A 26,618-nucleotide genomic window follows, 5' to 3' on the forward strand; every position below is an offset into this window, starting at 1 on the left:
AGGTCTTTAAAACAGCTGTTCACCACCATCTCTTATCTTCCCTCATCCAAAACCTTGATCTTTTCTACCCCCGTTGATACACTTCAAACTCCCCGTTTTCTTTCCTGAAAGTCCCTGTGGTGTCCATCTTGTTTATCCCGTGTACCCAATCCCAGCCCTCTCTCTTCTACAGATCTCCTGATGTCCCTATTTTCTTACTGTTGTTGTGCTTCCCTCTCTCTCTCCCACTCTTGTCTTCTGCTCCCTTTATTATATGTTCTGTGTGTTAGCTCTGATACGAGCCTCGATTTAGCGTACAAAAAAAGTAGTGGCAGTAGGTAGAGTGTGCGCTGATGCTGCCCTAAACATTCTCGTGTATATAAAACAAGAAGCTCTGAACAGTCATCTTGGAATGGATTCTCATATCTGGTCATCGTTTCCGTGAGGCTGTTCACTTAATGTTGGAATGACCGTGCTAAAAGGCCTTCCTCGTGACGTCGGTAGTTGATTTCTTCATCATTGGATGACAAGTACTCATTTTCAAAGCTAGGTATGAGTTGGGCTTGTTCGGGACCATCATCTCCTGAACGCATCAGGATTCTCCGTAAAGCCAATGGCAATCCCCTTTCCCTTTACTTTTGCATTTTCTTGTTTGTGTTTGGTCAATAGGAATAGCTGAGAATCGATGGTTGTAATTGATGGAATACTTACTGGCAACTGTTGTTTGGATGTAGAGCACCTATCAGGTTGAGCTTGCTTCCATTTGCTCAAAGTAAATCCAGCAGAAAAACAGAACGCACTCGGTAGAGAGCATATCACCGCCATGCTGAACAGTTTGTTTTGTATCCACCGATAGGCCGGATCTGGATTCGGACCTGAATCAAAATCGAATCGGCTTGTTCTCGTCACCTGTTATTTATCGCCTTTCGCCCGATCTCTCAATGGTGAAGAATCACTTAAAAGATTAAATAATTCTCATATCCGAATCCATATTCAGATCTTCACCAAAATCGAATCTATTTGTCCTCGTCACACACCCAACCGGTCCACCAAGTTTCGTCCAAATCCATCCACAACTTTTTGAGATATCCTGCTATGTATCGTTTTTGGCCCGATCTCCCAATGGTGAACAATCACTTAAAAATTCTAGTATCCGGATCCGAATCCAGATCTTCACCAAAATCGAATCTATTTGTCCTTGTCACATATGCTACATCTCTGGGAAATTTCGTCCGAATCCGTCCACAACTTCTTGAGATATCTTGTTCACAATCAAACAAACAAACAAACAGGGGTGGGTGAAAACATAACCTCCATCCACCTTCGGTGACGGAGGTAAAGATTACCTGGGGGGTGATGTCGGCAAGAGTGGAGGAATGATGGAGTTTATTGTCAGATTCTTGCTTACCTGTAACCACAGAAGTATATGAGCAGACGTGGCAGTATTTACAGGTAGAGCCCGGTTTACATTGGAGACACGTTCCTGAAAGGTACGAATATCGACACGACGTAAATCAAAGCAATTTTTCTCATAAGAATAAATGGATTAAGGGGGGATGTGTTCCTCACCTGGCCACTTTACCTATTATATTTCACTTTTTACCAATTACATTAACCTTTTATTTTAGTTAATGACAGTTATATTCAAATAAACATGGCAGGCTGCAGCTTCTTCATTCTTTTCAGACCTTGAAAAATAAAATAGAGGCAATACCCCTGGCGCCCACCTGGTAGAATATAGCAGTATACTGCACTGATTAAAGGTATTTTAAACCAATTTCAATGGTTGCTATGAGACAGGGCAGCACATACAATCATACTAACGTAATCGTAAGACTTTTAACAAACAAACAAAAAAAATACTGATTTTGGGGGGCAACACCCCCCCCCCCCCCTCCACCCCGTATACCTCCTCAGACCCCAAGTTTTCTATTTAATGCCTTGGACAACCATTGGTACATCACGGGTGATGAAGGTTGTGATCAAGTTTCATCAGAATTGTGTGTGTAGGTTCTGAGAAGAAAGCAAATACCTATTCTGGGGGGCAACCCTCCCCGTAGAGGAGAGGCCTGAGACCCACCACCTAAGACCCCAATTTTGGAGGGGGGGAGGGGGAGGTCAAACCTGGATCCACTTTGACCCCCGGTAGACCACCTTTGGCCCCCAATTTTTTTTGCTGCCATGAAAAATTCTTTTGTCACAACATACCAAATATAATTTGTGCCAAGTTTGGTCGCAATCCCATCAGCAATTTCGGAGAAGTTGCAAGTGTTTCCGGACTGACGACGCTCCATCGCATAAGCTCCCCCCCCTGGAACTACATTCCAGGTGAGCTTTATTATAAATAAATAAATAAATAAATAATAATTAAAAAAATCACCATTTACGTTGCATCAAAATCTCTAAAGGAATTAGATGCAGATTCGGCACGAATCTTCAAAGTCTGTATGATAGACTTCTGGAGCAACAGGCCGAAAAAGCATGAAGAGGTGAAATCATTAACCAGCAAAAACACAGCGTTTTAAAAGACTGATTTATTAACCATGTAAAACATATGTAATGCAAATATCAAAATAACTGAACAAGGGCTGACAGTCAATAGTCACCATTAAATAAGACAGGTGTGGGGTGGGGGAGACAGACAAATGGCTGAGGGCATTAAGATTAGTCCACCAACCAAAGTACATCAGTTAATCAGGCTTGGAAATTCAAACTCGTTCACCGTGTCATTAAAGCACGAGTTAGCAAGCCAGAGCCAGTGCTCAAAACTTGCTAGGCCAAAACAAGCCCACTTTGTCCACCACCACCAATGTTGTTACATTCGAGCAGAAAGGTCGCCAAACAAACGCGCAGCGCTTCAGCCGGGTGTGTCGATCATCCCAAAATAGGAAGCTTCAAAGCCTGTCTGGAAAACCCAAAAAAATTTACACAACTTTCAACTACAATTTAATTTCCTCTTTTGTTGATGTGAAGAGGGGGGGGCAGAGGGGGGTAGGAGGGAGGAGGGAGTACATGTACAATATGGCCCGACAGTTCCCAAATCGGCGAAGGAAGCTGCCAAAGCATTTATGTCTCTCCTTGACAGCAAGTCGAGTTGCACGCATTGTCAAAACAATAAAATAATAACAACAATAACAACAAAAAGTATGGGAAGGACAAACTTCATGCCGCTCCTTTTACGAGCAAGGATGTGCGCACTAAGGTCCACTTCCGCTCGGCAGCCTTTCCACCATTACTTACATCCATCGATTTCAATCTTCTCGTGAAGGAAGTTTCAAAACAAAACAATTTTTTTGGTGCTCACGTTCATAATTCTTCCAAGCAACACCAGGTTCAATCCAGGCAGATAATGTCACTGCTTCCTTTTCGCTGTTCCGCGGCGTCGGACTTTTTATCGGCGGAAGCAGACACCCCGTTGACCGCCGCTGTCGAGAAAAAACAGGGGAAGAGAAGGAGGAAAATAATAAGAAGAAGACGGAGACCGAACACACCTGAGCTACATTCTGACGTGGCACCTCCACTACAGAAGCTTGAACCCTTTCCTCTGATACTCGGAGATGTGCGTGCTGCCATCGTTGCACAAACCCGTCACGGAAAGTTTCCATCTTTGTGCACAAAACTAAAACACTGTCGATTAGATGAGGAGAGAAGTCAAAGTTTAACTGAAAACAGGTAAATGATTACCTGCTGAGGGAAACCACGAAGACGAGCACACCGCGCGAAACCTAAAGACCAGAGTCGATACCAAGTGTCTCATTTGATCACGTGATATTTTCAACAACAGTAACAAGAAAGAGCTCAGAGATTGCAGACCCGCGCCAGGACGTTTTTAGTGGTTTTTAAGACTTTTGCGTTAAAACAAATATGGCGGCCGAACCACGTGACCGATGACGTCATTTTTTTTTGTTCCCTCCACCAATTTATCCATAGATAAAGCTCAATAAATTTCATCTTGATCGGATGAAGTTTTGTACTTGTCGAATTATGACGTCATAATGGAGACACCCATGACATCATTAACATATGTTATTCCACATGGAGACTTCTTTACAATGAGCCATGTCTCTTTTTCTGTGCAGCGCTTTCGGTGATAGAGGTGAAAAGTTTTTTGGTTTATCCAAGATGGCGCCCGTACCACGTGAGCGATGACACAATCATGACAAAATTCTACAGGTGGAGGCGCACCGATGGTCAAAATTTCCTGTCCATCGGACCAACGTTCACACACACACACACACACACACGCACACACACACGCACACACACACACACACACACCTTTTCTTCTCCATGCTACCCCACCCCACATATACATATGTAGACAACACGACTTTTCGAGGAACTAACAATGCAATTTTCCCCCCTTCAGGTAATACTCAACACCTTGTTGGTTTAGTCTGTTCAGTATTCCCATCTGAACCCAAGGTTCATAATACAGAAAACCCACGTTCAAACCCCATACGCTTGACCACTGTAAACTCATTGCTTTGTAATTCACGTGAAAATATTGATGCCAATCAAATGCCAATTGCCAATTGATGCCAATATTGATGCCAAAATCAAATCAATTGATGCCAAATCAAATATTGATACAAGTACAAGCCCCTCCGCAAGCCAATGAAAAAACAGAGCAAAGGTCGCCGTGCGCCATCGCAAATCCCCACACTTCCCATCTAAAGCAAAGTTGAAATGTGGCAAAACGTTCCACCAGGAATGACCCAATGTCAAGCTTTGAGTTAAAAAAAAAAAAAAAGAGAAGCTCTCCGTCTTGACCCGTGACCCAAAGTCCCCACCCCCGAGGGAGTGAACCAAGGGGGTGGGGGGCCGCGGAGGGGGTCAAATCCAAAAATAACGCCACATATTTCATGCGTAACCCAATGTTGATCGCACATACAAAGTTTGATGAAAAAATATTTAAAATGTGCCTGTAATTGCACGTTTTGTTATTTGACCTTTTGACCCGAAGGCTGCAGGAGGCTGACGCCCAAAAAGGCACCGCTCTCGAAACTTCTTGCCATGTGGTGATCAAAACGACTGGTTTGGTGAATTTCTACACAACTGTTTAGGAGGAGATAGCGTGACGGACAGACGGACACAGAGCAGATTACAATACAGACACAGGACGGACAGACGGACACAGGGCAGATTACAATACATACACAGGACGGACAGACGGACACAGGGCAGATTACAATACAGACACAGGACGGACAGACGGACACAGGGCAGATCACAATAGACACAGGACGGACAGACGGACACAGGGCAGATTACAATACAGACACAGGACGGACAGACGGACACAGGGCAGATTACAATACAGACACAGGATGGACAGACGGACACAGGGCAGATTACAATACAGACAGGACGGACAGAACGACACAAGGCAGATTACAATACAGACACAGGACGGACAGAACGACACAGGGCAGATTACAATATCTCCTCGTTTTTTGTTTTTAAAAAGATGTGACCATAATAAAAAGTAAATAAATACCATGACAGACTATCAATACAGCCAAAGCACTGCAACACAAGCGTTCAGGTAGATGCAAACAGGCACAAACCAGTGGCGTAAGGACCGCTGGGCATTTGGCTGAAGTTCACCACCGACTGACTGGCTCCACCTGGCACGGAGCGAACAGGAGGCGTAGATCCATTGCTGCTTCCACTGGTAATGGCTTGCTGCTGCTGCTGCAAAGCGGGAAAATAACCGAGAATCACGTTCAGCAAATTGTACACAAAAATGGTGAATCGCAGGAAGACAGACGGACGAGAAGAATAGGTAGTCAGGGTCACACCTGTGGAGGCTGAGCCTCCCCCGTGCGACTTGCCAATCGGCTGAGGATGCTTCGTTCGGACATCTGAAGCCGTGCGGCCACCGGCGGGATACGGGAAAGCGTGGAAGGCAGGCGTGTCACGTCTGCCTTCATGTCGCTCAGCAGTTCTTCCAACTGGTTCAGCACTGTGGATTGAAGGAATACGACACAGACCATAGCGTGTTCTGCCACAGTCTCGGGAATAACACGACATGAAAACATCGGAACCGACCGAAGAAATACGATCAACGGTTAGCAGCGCCCCAAGCCAATTTTAGCTCGGCGTTCACCAGGTTACGATTTCACCTTTCGGGTGACAAGAGGACCGGCGTACCTTTGTGCAGCACCGCATTGGCGGGTTTGTTCCCGGCCAGACTCTCCTTGGCCAGATGCTGATGGCTCTCGGCGAGACACTCCACCTCTGAGAAACGTGCATTCAGGGCCATTGCGGGGTGCGAGGGGTCTTGCGCCATGTTCAAATACGCAGCTCGGCGCAGTTGTTCCTCAATGACGAGAGCCTGCTCCAGAAGCTGAGGGTGGGAGTACGTGACAAATAAATCACCTGCACTGCTCGAACCATCATACCGATTGTCCTTCCAAGCCATGAGATGCGCACCTGTCTCAGATATAATCACTTACGACACTCGGCACATCTACCTGCTTTATCTAAAAAAAACCCCAATGAATAAATGTGCCCAAAAGATGATTGGTGAAAATCCATGTGCAAACGAATTACGAGGATACACCAGTAGTGGAAGAATGCAATGTGCATGTTCCAATGAAGTGAGACGTCACGTGATTGTATGGCAGACTACTGGTGACCACGAGATCAGAAAAGTGGAAGACGTGACGTCACTTCCCAAGACAATTCTCCTGCTGCGACATTAGGAGTCGGATATGCTAAAAGAATGATAGTCGTCCGTTTTCAAAAATTACCTAAAACAAAGTATATATGTTTATGTACACCGCAGAATAAGATAAGAGGAGTATAAGAGGTATAATGAGGAGGAACTGCTATAAACTGCCATCCTGGTGTTTCACAGGCGAAGTGATTCATCAATGTGTGTGTGCCGTCCCTCGGATTGATATCAACAAGGAAGTAGAGAGAAGAGGTGGAACTGTTTTCCGGAGACTGGTCAATTGCACTTTTCCATTGAGGGCTTTAAGTGGTCGCCCCCACTATTCCAATCCCATGGCATCCCCAACCAGTGATCCTTTCTTGCCCTATTAACACATCCTAACCCATCCCTCTTACATGATAATTACCATGATCCCTCCGCTCCCCTCTTCTTGTTATTTTGCATTCCTTTACTTATCATGTCCAACTGTTGTCCCACCTGCCAGTTCATTTCCTTCTTTTCCTTCCCCACCTCACTCTTCCATGAACCTAGACTTTGTATTCAAAAAATGGAGGACGAGTGACATTGCAATTATCCTTGGCTATTCAGCATCTCATAAAATAAATAATCCTACAGCTATACCTGTACTGTTGTGATGTTGCACCTTTCGACAATTCAAATAGATGCATCAGGTACTTGGAAGCTTGTGATTGGTCGTATTGAACTTCGAAATTTTAGAGATTCTTTATTTTTATCTTCACAAACATCAATCTCACAGAGCAGGTGATGTGCATTGCCAGCATGGTAAAGCTTCCGTACATGCCACCGCACAAAAATTAAATATAAAATGCTGTCCATGTCCATTTCTCTGTGTAGCCGCTTCCTTTGAATTTAAACACCTTCATCGATTTTCCTCCCGGTGAAAAAGGTGAAAAATTTGAAAAGGGGGTGTACACTTTATATCGGCAATGTATCCGATGTCCGTATGCCAAGGACTGAATGTCAGACACTGGGCATCGGGATGTCAGCTTCAGCAAGATGGAGGTGTATAAAGCCATCGTTACGCTTGGGACATTGTGACAATCTTCAAGGAAGTAGACCAGTCATGGCGTGGGAACTCTCAAAGTAGATATAGCGCTACTCTGCAATGCTGAGAAGATCCTGGTCAGTCTTCTGTTAAATCTTCTCCTTGTGTCTGAGCAAATTCTCCCTGAAACACAACGGGGCTTTAAATAACCCCACGAAACAATGCCTGGACATGATCGTCATGGCATGATGCATTCAAGATGCCGGGAACACCACCAGGAGCCGTACACGACTTTCATCGATCTGATAGATAAAGGCATCGGTATCATGAAACTTACCCACAACGATATGAAGGCGCCCGCACTCTGCAATGGGTAAGGGATTGCCCCTTCATCCACAAAACCGGCGTTAAACAGGGCTGTGTTCTTCATGTACCGCTCCCTCATCCTGATCATCATCCTGATCATCATCCAGACCGCCTGCCTCCATGAATCCAGATTGAACACTGAACCGACGGATGGCTGTTCAACCCATACTGTCTTCATGTTAAGACCAAAGTGACACAGATCAGCCTCAACGACCTCCAGTAACCGGATGACTGTGCTATCCCTGCTCAAAGTACAAGAATGATCGTTTTAAGGCCATTTTCCCCGCTAGAGCGAGGGTTGGCCTTGTGGGCCCCATGACGATCATGGTTCCCTGTTTGAGGCAATGTTTTTATGGCCGGATGCCCTTCCTGACGCCAACCCTTAGTCGCCTCTTACGATGCGCAGGGATACGGTGTACCTATTCTAAATCGGGGTACACCGTGATCATTCATCCCAGCAAGCTGGTGCTCAATTTGCCGACCTCTGAAGGATGACAGGCTGAGTCAACCCCCCTGGCGTTAATTCAGCGATCGACCGGGATTCGAACCCAGGATCCTAGGATCCCAAGCCGGCACCCTAACCGCTAAGCCAACAGCAGGTTTCCCTGGTGTTTCCTTCACCTGGCTTCCCTGCTCAAAGTACATGTGGACTGTATATCACACTCGGTTTCTTTCCTTGGGTCTTTCCATGAATTTTGGAGGGGCATAGAGGATGGAGGGGTAGGGTATTCCAGCAGCGTCGGGGGGAAAACTACCACTCCTCCACAGATGTATGTAAAAGAACAAAATCTGGAGGTGGTCGAATATCATAAATGGAGTCTGATGGAGTGGGCACTGAATACAAATGTCTGACGAGCGACTGCCAAAGTAATGCTTATACTCCCACTTCATCTGTGGTGTCCGGAGATCCCATGGTGTCCACAGAAAGTTATAAAGACAACCGGATGGTATATCAGGGAGACTGTGAAAATGACACCAAATCCTGGGAGGAAAGACCAGCAATGGGCTGCACGATCCATCACGACACACGAGCCATTCCCCAGGTGAACTGCCTTGCCCTCTCTCACCTGACGAGTGGAGGCGAAAAAAAGAGAATTCTAATTACGAGGGAAATCCCTCCTCTCGGAACGACCTTCCACATCTGTAACATCGTGTATGCCAATCGATACTTAGCCTCTGGAGGCATATCAAAACCCATCAACAAACCCATGGTGCACGAGATCACCCTCGTAGAGGGATTGCCGACAATGACCCAAATCTCGGAAACTAAAACATTCAGAAAACTCAAAAGTTTCTCACGCCTGCCTTACCTGAATAAAAAAAAACACACAAACAAACACCTGCCTCACTCCCCAATTTACACTTACAACATGACAACATGATGGCCGACGCAGGGCCCGTTGTAAACAAAGCACCGATACCGACCGACGTGATTTGGATTAAAGCCCGACAGGATTACCTTGAAACGACGAGCAAGGAACTTGTTCTTCATTTCCTGAAAGTTTCCTTTGCTCATCTCAGCCCGAAAAGGCTCGTTGATGATGGCGTAGCGTGGATCGTTCTGAATGTCCTGCCAACGAGCATATCCATGCCTGGGAAGCAACGTGTTAAGGCCAAGGCAACAAGAACGGCTCCTGCGGAAGGTGTTTGTGACCCGGTATCGGGGAAAAAAGAAAATACTTGTGCAAACAACAAATGTCGAGTTATTTTGAACGCAAGTTAACTTTCTACTTCCTACCAAGTACAAGATAACGTCCAAAAGATTTCACTTATCAAACATACAGCTTTCGACACGAATGTTCAATTGCAATTGTGGTGTATTGCACACGTGTGCCGTGCTTCATGTGGAGGATACATGACAATGCCAGCCAGAAGCCAGAAATCGTGCCGACGGTGCCAGATCTCAAAGATTTTCTTCGATGTGGTGGCTGCTCGCTCCTCGTTCTGCCACAGCGTGTGAAGTTCTGCCACCACAGGAACATTGCCAGAGGAAGGCCTCAACGTTGCTCCGACGCCAGAAACATGTACCGAATTCGTTCAGCTCCACGAGTCTTACTTTGCTAGCAACAAACAAACAGCACCACACTGCGCATGCCAGGGATCATTTGGCTACTCACCGGTGAAGCCTCCGTCGGCGATGTTAAACATAAACTTTGGTTTTTCACTTTTCTGTTCCCTTTTCTCTTCCTTTTCATTGGCCCTCCTGTCGGTCTCTTTGCATTCCCCTCCGTCCTTTTGTGCAGGTTTCTCTGGAATGGCGTTTGCTATGGCACGCAAACGGGTCGGAGTGGTGAAATGTTGTTCATATCAAGATGTAAACATCAAATGTATCTTTGGAAGTTGAAAGAGCAAGCCAAAGGTATGCAGTATTGAGTGAATGAATGAATGATTGTTTTAAGGCCATTTTTCCCCACTAGAACAGGGGTTAGCCTTTGTATTGAGTGGGAGGAGAAAAACACTTAAAGTTCACCTTTAATTTGGGCCTTTTCTTCCTTAACCTCCGACGCTCCTTCTGCTTGCTTGGTACCACCTGTAGGTTCAGGGACTTCTGAGGCTTTTGCTGCGGGTGAATGAGAGAGAGACAGAGAGACAGAGACAGAGAGAGACAGAGAGGAAGGAGGAAGGCAAGTCAGAGGATCATTGGCAACACATGGCAGTCAGGATGAGCTCTTGCACATTCCCACCCGATTATCTCTCAATCCTTAAGAAAGCTGCACGAGTGCAAAATAATGATGATGCAACATACGTCCGGGTGCCACAGGTACTGGCAGAGGTGCCGCCATCGCTGGTGCGACTCCAGGTTCAGCCGGTGCGACCCCAGGTTCAGCCGGTGCGACCCCAGGTTCAGCCGGTGCGACCCCAGGTTCAGCCGGTGCGACCCCAGGTTCAGCCGGTGAGACCCCAGGTTCAGCCGGTGAGACCCCAGGTTCAGCCGGTGAGACCAAAGGTTCAGCCGGTGAGACCCCAGGTTCAGCCGGTGAGACCAAAGGTTCAGCCGGTGAGACCCCAGGTTCAGCCGCTGCGACTCCAGGTTCAGCCGGTGCTTCTGTTGGTTGTTCCTTGTGCACCGCCGCAGGTTCTTTCACTTCGGCGGGCACCTCACCTTGCGTCATCGCTGGCGAGGCAGCCTCTGATGGCGGCTTTGATGGCTACCAAGAAATATGAACGTTTGTAACGTCAGAAATGTAATTTCAAGCAAGACCCATGCAGGTGTCATCAAGTTATGGCAACTTGTGCTGGATTCTAGCTCAATGCAGAAGCAGACTACTTGGACTTTTTGCCACCGTTGAGCTCACAAATCTGTATATCTATATAATTTACGCATAATGGAGGGAGAGTATGCATGCATGTACAGTGCCTATATAAAGTACACACCCCCCTTTCAAAATTTTTACCTTTTGTTACCTTATACCTGGAATTAAATCAGACTTTTTTCCACCATTATTTACACAGTAGTCACCTTCATAATAAAATAAAGGCACGAACACCGCCATGTCGGGACTCCATGTGCAGGGACCGACATCCTCCTACTCCTACCCCTCCCCCCACCCACCCACCCACCCACCACCACTCCATCCTCGTACAACTCTCCCTCCAACCGCTCCTCCCACTCTTCCATCCACCATCATAAACCTCTCCGGCCTTCACCGGGCGGTGTTCGTACCTTTATTTCATCTCCGCATACGGTTAAAAACTAAAATGTGATACACTCTACAAACTCTTAATCTGAACCAATTTTCAAACTTTAAACTGCAGAATTGAGTTTAACAGCAGTTCCTACTTCTAAAAAGTGCTCATTTGCTAAAAACGTTTCATTAAAAAAACGCGTTTTTGGGTGGCGTTGGCGGTGTTTAGCCGACCAAAAGGCTGCTCGGGGAAGGCCGCCACCTTCGCCCCCCGCCCCCTACGATCGTGCATGCAGTGGAGTGACACCCTATCCCATGGAAGTATGAATCAAGTAAAAAATGATAATGAAGTTAAATTAAAAAAACCAACCCCAGAAGCAGAATCGCTTAAATAAATGCACATATACACCGTTGTAAAATCACGAGATATGCTAAATTTGGTCAGATTTCACTGCAGATTTGGACATTTTAGTCTACAGCAGACAATCCTCATATCCGAATCCAGGTTGACGATATGCTTCAATTATGCAATGATAATCAATCATGTTTCCAAGGAAAAGCACGTTTGAATAGGCCGAAAAAAATGGCGGCTTAAGAACCCAGCGAGGTACAGTGGGTTGACCAAGATGGCGGCCCGCCATATTGGTAAGCCTTTTTCGGTTTTTTTTCTTTTCTTTTTCTTATGAGCACCTCGTTCATCATCTTAAAAAAGGGTGTTATAAAAACCCAGTTTTCATCCTTGCAATCTGTTGGAGGTCCAAGTGTATGCATGCAAAGTTTGGGGTCGCCAGGTTTCATGGTTTTGGAGTTATGTAGGAGGCAGACGGACGGACTGCCTTTTATTATTATATATGAAATGAATGTGTGTGTGTGTGTGTGTGTGTGTGTGTGTGTGTGTGTGTGTGTGTGTGTGTGTGTGTGTGTGTGTGTGTGTGTGTGTGTGTGTGAATGTGTGTGGATGTATGAATGTGTGTGTATGTATGAATGTGAGTGTATGGATGAATGTGTATGTATGCATGCATGCATGCATGTGTGTATGCATGCATGAATGTATGTATTTGCGAATGTATGTATGTATGTATGAATTAATGTTTGCATGCATGTATGTATGTATGTATGTATGTATGTATGTATGTATGTGTATGTATGTGTATGTATGTGTGTGTATGTATGTATGTATGTACGTATGTGTGTGTGTGTGTGTGTATGTATGAATTAATGTACGTATGTGTGTGTGTGTGTATGTATGAATTAATGTATGCATGTATGTGTGTATGTATGAATTAATGTATGCATGTATGTGTGTATGTATGTATGTATGTATATATTCATATATATATGAATGTATATATGAATGTGTGTATGTATATATGAATGTGTGTATGAATGTATATATGAATGTGTGTATGTGTATATGAATGTGTGTATGAATGTATATATGAATGTGTGTATGCATATATGAATGTGTATGCATATATGAATGTGTGTATGTATATATGGATGTGTGTATGAATGTATATATGAATGTGTATGAATGTATATTATGAATGCATGCATGTATATATGAATGTGTGTATGTATGTATATATGAATGTGTATGTATATATGTCCATATGAATGTGTGTATGAATGTATATATGAATGTGTGTATGTATGTATATATTAATGTGTGTATGTATGTATGTATGTGCAATTATTGGAAGTATCCAATTCTCCAAACAGTATGCATGTTATTTCTTCATGTATGTAACCCAGGTCATTTTTGTTTTGACGAACAATTGGAGGAGTGGTCTGTTGCCTATGCACCTCTCAAATAAAGGGATGTGTCAAAAGAAAGCATTGCATGCTTGGAACAAGCTTGCCCGAAGGACGTCTGTCTGTTTCAGGCATCCGATTGTGCTACAGCATTAATAAATCAAAGATAACAGGACTCACCTAGATGCTTCTAGTACCATCAATTCCCAATAAACATGAAAAGGTTTGCATTTATACAGTCGGCATACATTTCTGGACAAGGATAAAACAATAAATATAATTCCTAAGTACATGAGGGGTGTGGGGTGGGAGGTTTAGGGAGTGGGGGGGGGGGGGGGGATAGAGAGGGGAGTGTTCAGAGCAGGTAAATAACAATACTGCAATATGTTTAAAAAAAAAAGATGCTTTGACACAACAAACCTCAGTCTCCATGCTCTCCTCAGAGCTGGCTGGAGTTTCACTCCCCACCTTCATGACTGCCTGAGGTTCAGCAGGGCCACTGTCACTCCTTTCAATGGGGACTGGCGTTGCTGTTAAAAAATAAAGATAATATTAAATGGCAGGCAACATTTCTGTACATTTGCACCCACGACAATCACAAGGTGCTCAAATACATGATCAATGCCTGCAAAATCTCATGCACCCAATGCATCTTGCTCGGTTCCCATTTTACCCTGACAAACGCACTGTCTGGACTCACCCAGAAATGACCGTGGCCTTAACCCCACTTCGGCGATGGGCCGAGATGGCATCAGTGCCCATGTTATCAGATCCTGCTCTATCCTTCTTGCTCCCCCTCTATCTCCCCTATTGAATGTCTTTTTTCTTTAGCCACCTCCCCACCGCATTGACGTCATCAAAATCACTCGTGTCCACAATAAGGGTGTAGAAACAGACCCAAACAACTACAGGCCACCGAGTTTGCTTCCAATTACAAGCAAAGTTATGGGGTTCATCATTGCTTCTGATGTCAAATTCTTCCCGTTTTCAAACAACCTGATCCCTGACCATCAGTTTGAATTCCATCCCAGTCACAATTCTGAACATGCTTCTGCTACTCTATCAGCAATGGTTGGAGGCCCTCAATCTCAAACAAGAGGTGGGGATAGTCTCCCTGGACATAGGCTATCGGGCAGATTGTGGTAACCTGCTTTGCTTGGCAAGCTCACCACATACAAGAGTTTCATCCACAGCTCAATGGAATACTGCTCCCCCCTCTGGGCCGGTGCTCCTGCCTCACATCTAGCTCGGCTTCACGCTGCAGAAACCAAAGCTTTCAGAATCATTGGAATCTCCCGCAATGAAGCTAACTCCGAGGGCCTCTCACTCACTCACCGCAGGCAGGTTGGTGGTCTTTCTGTCTTCTACCGACTCCTCTCCGGCCTTGCTCCCCCAGCTCTCTCTGGGCTCTGTCCCCCAAATATTCCTACAGGTCGCACAAGATCTGCCAGCCACCCTCTTATGGTCAAACTGCCAAAATCAAGACTCTCTGCTCACCTTCACTCCTTCACTCCTCTTTACTCCCGCCTCTGGAACAAACTCCCTCACTCTCTTCAATCTCACTCCTCCCTCAGGTCTTTAAAACAGCTGTTCACCACCATCTCTTATCCTCCCCCATCCAAAACCTTCATCTCTTCTACCCCCGTTAATTCACCTCAGATCCACTTTCTTGAAATACCAACTTCTTTCCTGGAAGTCCTTGCAGTGTCCTTGTGTTTATGTGTTTTATACCTCTCCCACCGACCCCCCTCCCCCATTCCCATGCCTCTTCCCCCCCCCCCCCCAAGCCCTCTCCTTCCCACAGATCGCCCGATGTCCCTGTTCTCTATTGTTGTACATGCGTGCTTCCCTCTCTCCCCATCTTGGCTCCCGCTCCCTTGATCATGTTTTTTGTGTCAGTTTGTTTTTATGTGATTAATGTTAGCTCTTACACGAGCCTCGATCTTGTATACAAAAAAAACAAACTCTGCACCCTCTTCCTTTTTGCAGAAACACTGTGTGTGGTACAGTACCTACATCATCCCCTGAGGTACGCAAACAGCAGGTGTGCATCTCTCTCTGAAGATCTGGAAATGATTGGACTGATTACAATTGTAACATGTCCTTAAATTGGTCTGAGGGTTTACCATGGTCACATGGTCTGATTACAAGTGTAAATGTCCTTCAATTTTGGAAGATCTCAGTCTTGGCCTATCGCTTCGGAATGAACGTCAAACAAACCAACTTACCTATTTCCTTCGTCGTCCTGTGGAAGAGGTTCAGTCTCGTCAACCTCTCGACTTCACTATCAGCCATGACCTTTCCTAGGCTGACCACATAGCAAAGCTGAAGCAAAAGGTATGTTGCTCTCACATCACGAGTAGATCGCTGGTCTCTATACTTTCTACAGTCTATTCTCCACCAATCACTCCCTCATTTGTCAACTCTCCCAAGCATCTGCAGGATGCACAGCGCATGCGTTCTTCCAGTAACCCCCTCCTGGTTAAACTTCCAAAATCCAGCCTGACAGCACATGTCAACTTCTTTCTATATTCCTCGCTTCTCCTGTTGTCCATGGAACTGCCTGCCAGAGGCTGTCCTGTCTCACTCCACCCTTTCGGGCTTCAAGCAAGTAGTGCACTGCCCTTTTATGTCAGCCCTCCCCCTCATCCTGACCCATGATATTTATTACCCCCATTATCCCCACCGAACCCATGTGTTGATGAAGAGCCAAAAAAGGTCCTTGCCTGTGAACCTATACCATAAAAGGAGCAATGCGTGCGTGCGCCCGGGTTCCAACCATTGGTTGGACAGTTCGCTTGACTCCACCCACAATTTCTACACTCCGGCCGCCATTTTGGTGCTTTCTACGATGTGAAGTCAAACATCTTCGAAGCTATCATGTTCACAATCGCTATGCCCTGCATACAAGTTTTCCCTTCATTGTAAAACGACAGTTAAAATGACTTTGGGGAATATCTGGGGAAGGACATACAACAATTCCAAGAGTGTTGAAAGTTCCCAAGAACACAGTGAGCTCCATCATTAGGAAATGGAAAGAATATGGAACCACACAGACTCTTCCTAGAGCAGGCCGTCCGACCAAACTGAGCAACAAGGACCTTGGTCAGGGAGGAATATCATACATAATTACTAAAGAGCTCCTTGGCTGGGATGGGAGAACCTGTTGGAAGGACAACAGTCTCTGCGGCACTTCACAACTCTAGGCTTTTTGGGAGAGTGGCCAGATGGAAGGCACTCCTGAGAAAAAGTCACATGACAGCACACCTGGAGTTTGCAAAAAGGCACATGAAAGACTTGGAGCATGACGCAAAATATTCTGTGGCCTGATGGGATGAAAACGGAACTCTTTGGCCTGAATGGAAAGCACTACATCTGGTGGAAACCGAGCACAGCTAATCATCCATTGAACACCATCCCCACCGTGAAGCATAGTGGTGGCAACATCATGCTATGGGGATGCTTTTTAGCAACAGACTTGTAAGGATAGAGGGAACAATAAATGGAGCCAAATACAGACAAATCCTTGAGGAAAACCTGCTTCAGAGTGCAAAAGACCTTCGACTGCGGTGAAGATGTATGTTCCAACAGGACAATGACCCCAAGCATACAGCCAAAGCCCAGACATGAAGCCCATTGTTAAGAATCTGTGGAAAGACTTGAAGATTGCTGTTCACTGACGCTTCCCATCCAATTTGACAGAGCTTGAGCAAATATGCAAGGAAGAATGGGAGAAACTCCCCAAATCCAGATGTGCAAAAATAAGACATATCCAAGAAGATTCAATGCTGTATTCATTCCCAAAGTTGCTTCTACGAAGTATTGACTGGAAGTTGAATGCGTATGCAAATTAGATATATCTATTTCACTTTCAATAAATTTGTAAAGAAATTCTTGAAACGTGTTATAACTTTGTCCTTATGGGATATTTTGTGTGGATTGGTGACAAAAACATCTCAATTTAATCCATTTTAAATTCAGGCTGTAACAACAAAATGAAAAGGTCATGGGGTGTAAATACTTCCTCAAGGTACTGTATATGCAGCATTGCTTCACCTCGGTGCATTTAACTAACTAGGACGTGCCCGTACGTGGGTGCCCGTACGTGCGTGCAAAAAAACATGCGTGCAAACAACAACAACAAAAAAAAACTTTGAAACCACGTGGCAGTAACGACCACAGAACCCCCCCCTCTATTTACATGAAATGGTTTGGTCCATTCGCAACGACCACAGAACCCCCCCCCTCTATTTACATGAAATGGTTTGGTCCATTCGCAAAGCCAAAGCGAACGGCGACCGGCGAACGGCTAAATCGCCATAGCTCGGTAACTACTTGTCCGATTAATATGAAACCTTGAAAAGGCACATCCTCGGGTCCCCAGCAATATACCTGGCAAGTTTCAAGTATATCGGACCCGTGGTTGTCGAGAAACAGCGGTCACAGACACACAGACATACACACAGACATACAGAGATTACTGGAATTATAGATAGATGCAATATTGGTTCTGGTACCTGGCTTTGATGTGGCCGGTGTGCTGCTCTGGCTGTCAGTGGGTGAGGGCAGCGGTTTCTTCATCTCTATGTCGAATGGCAGAAATCCTGGCATGCTGCTCTTTCCATTCACAGATTCAAATTCTTGCACCTGCAGAGAATATGGGGGGGGGGGGGGGGGGGGTGGGGGGCAGTTACCATTGGCCACAGGCACAAAATATATTTACTGAAGTGCTAAAGCTATCTCCACGATACCTGCTTAATTTCGACTCAAACAAAATACTCAACAGTATTTAAACTTTGCACGAGCGACAGCAAACCTGTGACCAGAAACTAGGGATTAAATCCAGAAACTTCAATACCAAAGAAGCGACAGTCTGCAAACGATTGTATAGAGATTAAAGGCTGTCTGAGGTTGTCATAAAGCAACACCACCCTGGACAGATCTACGATCAGCTCAGGTGCACCAAATAGTTCAAGCCAGAAATGAGAGGGATGACAAAACCATCTTCTACCTTTTTGCGCACAAGTGACATAACACCAATGCGCGTGAGAACGTGCTGCCGTGAAAGGCCTTCCCGTGGAACACCATCGGCAAACGTCTCGGCACCATCTGCTCCTGGCTCACAGAGATGTCGCATAAACAGCGACACGTACGCGCTGCGAAAACACGAGTACATCCATGAGCAGGCCAGTCACCCGGACTTGAGAGGGTTAAGGCTATTTAGTTACTTCTTCGGGGGCGGGAATAGGGATTAAGGGGAAAAAAATCATAATTCCACATCGCCTCAGGTATATGCATCAGAAAACAAGCATTGGGTATAATTTTAATACACGAGCGAAGTCGTTGGCGCACCATCGGAAGTCCCCACGCTTCCCACCTAAAGCAAAGTTGAAAGACGGAAAAATGTTCCACAAGGAATGACCCAATATCAAGGTTTGAGCTAAAACTGGTTCCGTTTTGACCTGTCACCCAAAGTCCCAACCCCATGGAACATTAACCAGGAGGTCAAATTAAAAACAATTGGGACATAGTTAATGTACCCCCCTCCCCCCTTTCAATAATGCCGATTATATACTTGTACAAAGTTTCATTAAAACATCTTTATAATCTGCCGGTATTTTTTGGTATTTGACATTTTGACCACACACCAGAGGGCGGTGCCATAAACGACGCTACACTTGCACCTTCTTGCCACGTGGTGATCATAACGACCAGGTTTGGTGAATTTCTGCGCGATAGCGGGATGGACGGACAGAGACAGATGCCGTTTGCAATAACCCCACCCTTACTCGGTCGCACCCCTCCCCCTCCCGCCATCCTGCCCCACCCCTCTCCATCCTGCCCCACCCCTCCCTCCATCCGGCCCCACCCCTCCCTCCATCCGGCCCCACCCCTCCCTCCATCCGGCCCCACCCCTCCCTCCATCCTGCCCCACCCTTACTCGGTCGCACCCCTCCCCCTCCCTCCATCCTGCCCCACCCCTCTCTCCATCCTGCCCCACCCCTCCCTCCATCCTGCCCCACCCTTATTCGGTCGCATCCCACCCCCTCCCTCCATCCTGCCCCACCCCTCCCTCCATCCTGCCCCACCCTTACTCGGTCGCACCCCTCCCCCTCCCTCCATCCTGCCCCACCCTTATTCGGTCGCACCCCACCCCCTCCCTCCATCCTGCCCCACCCCTCCCCGGTTCTTTTCAAAAAGCATAAATTCACCCAACTTTATAGCTTGCAAAAAATTACCAAACAAATGCTACACAAGATGTCAAGTTCAGTGATGCAAAGATAACGATGGAGAGCGTAGAGATACAATGACGCATTAATTATTGGAAGTACTGCACAAGAAAACCGGAAAACTAAAAGAGTTTAAGAATGAATGCTTTACTTTACAGGGGAGGGGTAAAGTGACTTTCGGGCCGCCCTGTACAACGAAGAGCGAGACTTCCTGGTGAAGGCTCGTGTCGATCTACGTCGGTGGTAGAACAAATGATAAAATGAGCAGTACATTCCTCGAGATACACGCCAACCGTCATGGAAAGGAAGAAGTTTTAACGTGTACAAATGATTGCACTTTGTCCAGGTAAATTTTGAACGACCCACAGAGCACTGTTTGTTTAAAAAGTACAAAGAACATGATTTACATGATTTATACAAGTGAGGAGGAGGTGAGGTGAGGTGAGGTGAGGAAGTGGAAAGATATCTTTTTTGAAAGGTTGTTTTGCCAAGCCTTTAAGGGACAGGATATCACTGGAGCAGGCCCTCCTAGTTCAGGCAAGTTTCATGTACGTCCATGCTGGTGGTACCACGTGGTGTCGACATGCCACGAGATCAATACAGCGAGACATTTGATCACCTGGGCTTCGGCAGCTGCCTTACAAAAGCAATGTGATGGAGGCTATGGGGCCTTTACGATTGCGTAATGACTGACCGCAGTGCATTAACCACAAGATCATTCGGCTGATATATAATATACACCTTTCATTATTTCTTTCATGTAACAAGTATATCAATCAACATGGGGCCTTTCCATCACAGATTACAATGCAAATCATCATTCCCCCTACAACGGGAAAAATAGCCAACGGGTCACTGTGGATACCCCACACCTGCCCTCAAACAAAGAAGAAACCATTTCATTCTATACTTGATACAATGTTTCATTCGTTCAGTGTTCCCACCTGAGCACATGGCTCACGATGCTGGGATCCCAAGTTCCAATCCCACATGCCTCGTTGAGTTGTTGTCCATAATCTACCGATTCCCTTGCAATTCACGAAAAGGCACAACCAATGGTACCTGTTGATCTTGCTTTATTTATTAATAGATGGAGACCATGAGGCCTAATGTAGAGGATTTGCAGTTCAGATGTACACCAAGTAGTACAGGAATCCCCAGAATGAATGACGTCACCAAAGCAGCATTCCCAGCATTTGGTGGAATAAAGAATGAAATTTCAATGGGATTTGGCGGCACAAGTGTGAGGAATGACTAGATATGAGATGCAGGCCTGGAAATCCGAGACAGGTAAACAGCAATCAAATAACCAATGAAATCACGTGATGTTCTTGCAAGGAACATTATTCGACCCCACCAGACGGCCATAATTGGTATTCCCAATGAAGCATTAATTAGCCGGCCACCTGCAAACAAGGTAAAATAATTATAAAACATTATTAGCACAATTTGATGAATAAATAAATAAATTCGCACCTGTGTCCGAAGGAAGCGGTTCAGTTTGACATTTTTATTTGAAATATGCAAAGCCTAGAAACTAACAAAACCCACGAGAACTACACTTTAGAACCCTTTAGAATTAAACATAGTGGGTTAGTAAGGTCCTTATTCATTTTTGACAGACGGAAGAACGGATGGACGAATGGAAGGAAGGACAGAGCCAAATATTAAAAGCCGCTTCACCGCTTAAAAACGTTTATTTCCTGGTCCTCCACCGGAAAAGGAACATTTCAGGTGTTTTTACAAGGAACTACCATACATGGAGAAGCTACGACATAAATCACACCTGGCAAGGCGATTTAGAGGAAGTGAATTGTGTTCTTTCCAGGTGAAAAAAGGCAGGGTGCAAAAACGAGATGGGGCAGGTTGGGGGGTGGGTGAGGGGAGGTGTACCCTAACTGAAAAAGAGGATCCAAGATATCTTTTCCTTAGTTCAATGGATGTGAAAGTACGGTACAGGAAGATTTTGGAACATACCAACTCCGACCCCCCTCCCCCTTTCCTCCATGTTTGTTCCTTGCCTTACTTCTTATAGAGGGCGGATCCGGATGGGGATGGGGAGCACAACCCCATGAGACCTTCCTGTCCTGATGCATTGAACCAAATTTGGTCCGTATCGCTCTAGCAGTTGTGAAAAGAAAGATGGTTTTGTGAAAATGAAGATTCGGGGAGGGGGACCCGTGGCCTCTTTTCCGGGGGAGATACGACCATGAGAAGCACAACCTATGGTTAAGGGCATGGTCCCGATGCTTCGTGGCGAGTTTAGTCTATATTTGTCTGGTGGTTTCTGCGAAGATTTTTGAATGAAATGCAGTTCCAATATTTGAGGCAACCCCCCCCCCCCCCCCCCCCTTTGACTCAGTTTATAGGGGGTGCCGCCAGATGGAGCACAACCCCACAAGATATTGATGTCCTTATGCATTGTACCAAATTCGGTCCACATCAGTCAGGTAGTTTGTGAGGAGATGTTTTAGTCAAATGTTAACGGACGTACGTACAGACAGCCGGTCGGACATCGGGACCCAATATCAGGTTATTTCGGAGAAACAACCTAATTAACGTAGTTCTTGGAGGGAGATGAGTAAGTCCAAGACAATGTAGAATGTTTTACGAAGACAGATATAAATAGCTCACATCGTGCATTATTAGAACCATGGCAGCATCTTTGGATTTAAAGGCCTACGAATAAAATGATAAAAAGGGAAGTACAAATAAATCTCTTATCAAATAAGAAATCTCACCGGAACTCGCGTTCACTCTTCCCACGCAGGTCACGTACAAGCCACTGGGAGCTGAAAGCGTCCTGTGGTGGCATTCCATAACGCATGATGGCATTTAGGAAAGCCTTTCGTTGTCTGGCATTGAAACCCAGAACCTAATGGAAGAGGACAGACAGTGTGCAGGTAATTTTTAGGTAATCTCATCTCTATTCTCGGAGATTAACTTATAAAATGGGTCGTGATGTCTGTCCGTCCAGTCGTCCATACACTTACACACATATACACATTACATACAGGCAGTCCACGGTTTCCGAACACAACTTGTTATTGAAAATGTGTTTGTAAACCGGAACAATTAATCTTCTTTAAATACACGCAATAAGTGATTGGTTCCCGAACACAAATTAAACCCCATTCTTTTTCCAAAGAAACGTTATTAAATGCACTTTAAAAAATGAATAAAGTGATGCTAGAAATACATAGTCACGAGAACAGCACTCACACCTCCATCAGGCTAAACAGTTTACGGTTTGTATCCACTGATAGGCCGGATCTGGATCCAGACCTGAACAAAAATTGAATCGACTTGTTCTCGTCACCGAACCAAGTCATCCACCTCGTATTTTCATAACGTGTCCACAACTTTGAGACATCATTCTATATATCGTTTTTAGCCCCATCACTCATTGAAGAATCACTTCAGAAAAAAAAAAAAAAAAAAAAAAAAATCAAAAGATCTCGTATCCAGATCCATATTCAGATCTCCACCAAAATCGAATCATTTCATCATTGTCACACACACCCCCAACCTGTCCACCAAGTGTCGTCCGAATCTGTCCATAACTGAGATATTGTGTTATATTAATCGGTTTCAGCTCTATCAATCAATGGTGAAGAATCACTTCAAAAAATCCTCTGATCAAGATAAGGATCTTCCCCGATTTTTCTAGACCATTCCACAGAGTTTATTTGCTGATCGCTCTGCCTGCTTGCAGGGGATGATTGTTGTTATTGTTTTAACGAACATGAGTGTTTTGGACCGGCCTTGTTATAATTGTAAAAACATAGGGAAAACCACAGTGAGCAATCACAGACAGGGGAAAACCAACTTTAATCCCGACCTAGTTAACATAGCTCCACTCTCCATGTGAAGACGCAAACAATCTTAAGCTCCAGTTTCCCTACTTAATACATCGAGATGTCTCCTACGTGTCCAGTCCATGCTATCCTTTCACAAACCTACCTGCACTATGGTATTTCACCATCTACCCCCACAAACGTAACATTATAAAGTCTGTATGAACATTATATACATATACAGTATATATATATTTCTGTATATCTATATATATATACTGTATATATATATATATATATATATATATATATATATATATATATATATATATATATATATATATATATATATATATATATATATATATATATATATATATGTATGTATGTATGTATGTATGTATGTATGTATGTATGTATATATATATATATATATATATATATATATATATATATATATATATACACACACACACAGACTTGGCATTTAATATGGAATATATTTTTTTTCTTGACTTGGGTTTACTTTCTTAACTCAGTATATCAATCTGGTGAGTTTCTTTCACACTTTGGTGATTTATCTGTTAAAAGAACCGTGTTACTGATTGTCGCAGCAAGAAGTCAACAACAGGATTATATCACAGGTGGCGTGGCAAAATGTATGGACAGGTGCATTTGATGATTGGCTTCACAGTCGGGTATACAAGGATTGTTGCGTTCTGTATCAGTGGAAAACAACTGCTGCACGTCTCCAAAAGTTATTGCTGCTTCCTCTGGAGATGGTCCGTGAACTCGACAATGCTGTTTGTCATGGAGTGGTGGCTTTACGAAATTACGGCATGAAACAGCGTGCTATTGCTCGGCAGTATGGCATCACTCAAGGTCAGGTGTCAAAGATCCTGAAACGAAATGCTCAGAGGGGTGTCCCTACTCCAATACCGAGGCCAGAACGTCCCCGCAGAACCACAAGGAGGGATGATCGCCAGCTGCACTGGTTAGTCCGCAATGGCCGTACCAAGTCAGCTAATCGGCTTAGGGCTGAGTGGCAGCAACTGTCAAATGTGCCTGTATCCAGAAGGCTAGTCAACCAACGACTGGTTCAAGCAGGCTATCGTGCCAGGCGTCCCCTGAGAAAGCCACGCCTGACCAGACAACACTGCCAGCGCCGATTGCAGTGGGCCAGAAAGCACCGTCAATGGCAGCCAGGACACTGGAATCACGTGATCTTCAGTGACGAGTCTAGATTTCTGGTCTATCGTCAAGATGGCCGCGTCAGAGTGCGCAGACAAGTGCATGAAGCCTACAACAAAGATTGTATAGTGCCAACAGTCCAAGCTGGAGGTGGTGGGGTGACCGTTTGGGCTGCTTTTCATGCAGGGGGCAAAGCTGACCTGGTTGTTCTGAATAGAAACCTGAACCAGTTCAAGTACAAGGCCATTCTGGAAGAAACATCGCTTCCATTTGCTCGTGCAGCCTTTCGAGGAAACTTTGTCTTCCAAGATGACAATGCACGGCCTCATCGTGCTCGCATTATCCAACACTTTCTTGCTGACCGTGGTGTAGAGCATATGGAGTGGCCTGCCATGTCCCCGGATAAGAATCCGATAGAGAACTTGTGGGCAGAATTATCGTGTCAAATCGACCATTTGGACCAGCAGCCGACCTCTGTGCGTGAATTGCAGCAGGCTATTGTCACTGCATGGCAAGCGATTCCTGTCCAAACCTTGGCAAATCTCGTGAACAGCATGCCTCAACGTGTACGTGCTCTCCTGAATGCTCGTGGGGGTTACACGAAGTACTGAACTGTAATTTTACTGTCCGTAATCCCAGTCGTAATTTAACTTTTGTTTTTGTTAAAAAATTTTTTGCCTAATGTGCAAAATAAAGAGATGCTTCTGGAAAACGTACAGAAGTTTAACACAGTACTGTCCATGAATTGAGTTCGATATCAGTTTACATCACTTTCAAGGATCAATTTATTTGTTTCGAAATGTCAAATGTGGTTTTTGTTTCTTTTAAAGGTCACATTAACAAAATCTAGAACAAGTACACATACATTCAAAGTACACCGCCCCATGCCAAATAATTAAATATGCTGCAGCGCGGCATTGCCGGGGCGCCTTAGGCGCCCGGCAATACCGCAGTGCAGCTCATTGAGGCTGCATTGGGAGGGAGAGGTGTACACTAATTGATTGATTAATTGTATAATTAAAATCAATAAAAGATTATCACAAAATATTTTCTTAATCAATAAGCTAATAGCATAACTAAACCACTAGTGCTTCATCCGAAGATGTATCTTTCAGAAATGTAATTAAATAAGTCATTAATAAAAAATTAAATAATTAATTGATTACTCAATAAATAATTAATCGATTAATCAATAAATAATTAATCGATTAAATGATTAATCAATAAATCAAAAATATCCTTGATAGCCACATCACTTGGTCACTCATGTCCAAATATTAGCTTCCCAGCTCAAAAGGTGCCTGAGATATTGGCCAAATGAGAAAGAAAATAAATAAATGATTAATAATGAAAATAAATAAATAATAATCATAAAAAAATTAAATTATTAATCAATTTGGTCAGAGAAAACATAAACTACCACTATTTCATCAGAATCGAACTTAAAATTTTTTTTTTTTTGTCATTAATCGAATAATTAAATAATTAATCGATTAATTGATTAATTAATAAATCAAAAATATCCTTTGCAGCCAAATCACCTGGTCATTGGCATGTCCAAATGTCAGCTTCCTAACTCAAAAGGTGCCCGAGTTAATGGTCAGAAGAGAAAGGAAATTTGATTAATTAAATAAGTACTTAATTAATCGCTAATAATTAAATAACTCCTCAATTTCTTGATTAATCAAAAAAAAAAAAAACCTTTTTGACAAAGGACTTGCTCACTATTGTGCCGAAATTTCAGCTTCCTAGCTCAAAGGATGGCTGAGATATCGTCCGGACAAACAAACAAGAAAGAAAACAAACAAGAAAGAAACCAGAGTGAAAACCGAGTACTCTCTTTCAGCGTGCGTCACTGCCGAGCCCCCTTTGGTGCCCGGCAATGACGATTTGCAATGCCTGGAGATGGCATAGGAAAGGAGCGGTGTACAATAATTTCAACATAATTCCAATGAACTTTTGGTTCTAAGACATCTTGAAAAGTAA

General features: G+C 44.5%; 1 protein-coding gene across 50 annotated transcripts in view; it reads right to left on the reverse strand.

Moving 5' to 3' along the window:
- Nucleotides 1-2,495: 2,495 nt before the first annotated feature.
- The window catches only part of LOC137429030 (chromodomain-helicase-DNA-binding protein 5), a 115,981-nt gene continuing 91,858 nt past the window's right edge, over nt 2,496-26,618 (reverse strand). For 19 of the 50 annotated variants that reach the window (XM_078780985.1, XM_078780984.1, XM_078780979.1 and 16 more), the window contains exons 28-40: nt 22,386-22,519; nt 18,426-18,570; nt 17,932-18,061; nt 13,835-13,944; nt 10,780-11,182; nt 10,504-10,593; nt 10,151-10,297; nt 9,889-9,997; nt 9,493-9,625; nt 6,136-6,331; nt 5,784-5,947; nt 5,550-5,676; nt 2,496-3,404 (exon numbers count right to left, since the gene is read on the reverse strand). In XM_078780985.1, coding sequence (XP_078637111.1) covers nt 3,313-3,404; nt 5,550-5,676; nt 5,784-5,947; nt 6,136-6,331; nt 9,493-9,625; nt 9,889-9,997; nt 10,151-10,297; nt 10,504-10,593; nt 10,780-11,182; nt 13,835-13,944; nt 17,932-18,061; nt 18,426-18,570; nt 22,386-22,519 — 1,980 coding nt within the window. In that variant the 3' untranslated portion in view covers nt 2,496-3,312. Of the gene's footprint in view, nt 3,405-5,549; nt 5,677-5,783; nt 5,948-6,135; nt 6,332-9,492; nt 9,668-9,861; nt 9,998-10,150; nt 10,298-10,503; nt 10,594-10,779; nt 11,183-13,834; nt 13,945-17,931; nt 18,062-18,425; nt 18,571-22,385; nt 22,520-26,618 lie in introns of all 50 variants that reach the window. The other 31 variants (XM_078780949.1, XM_078780946.1, XM_078780945.1 and 28 more) reach the window with 8 other exon arrangements.

Source organism: Myxine glutinosa, chromosome 6, assembly GCF_964187855.1.
Source record: "Myxine glutinosa chromosome 6, kmMyxGlut1.1, whole genome shotgun sequence".
NCBI classification, from domain to species: Eukaryota; Metazoa; Chordata; class Myxini; order Myxiniformes; family Myxinidae; genus Myxine; species Myxine glutinosa.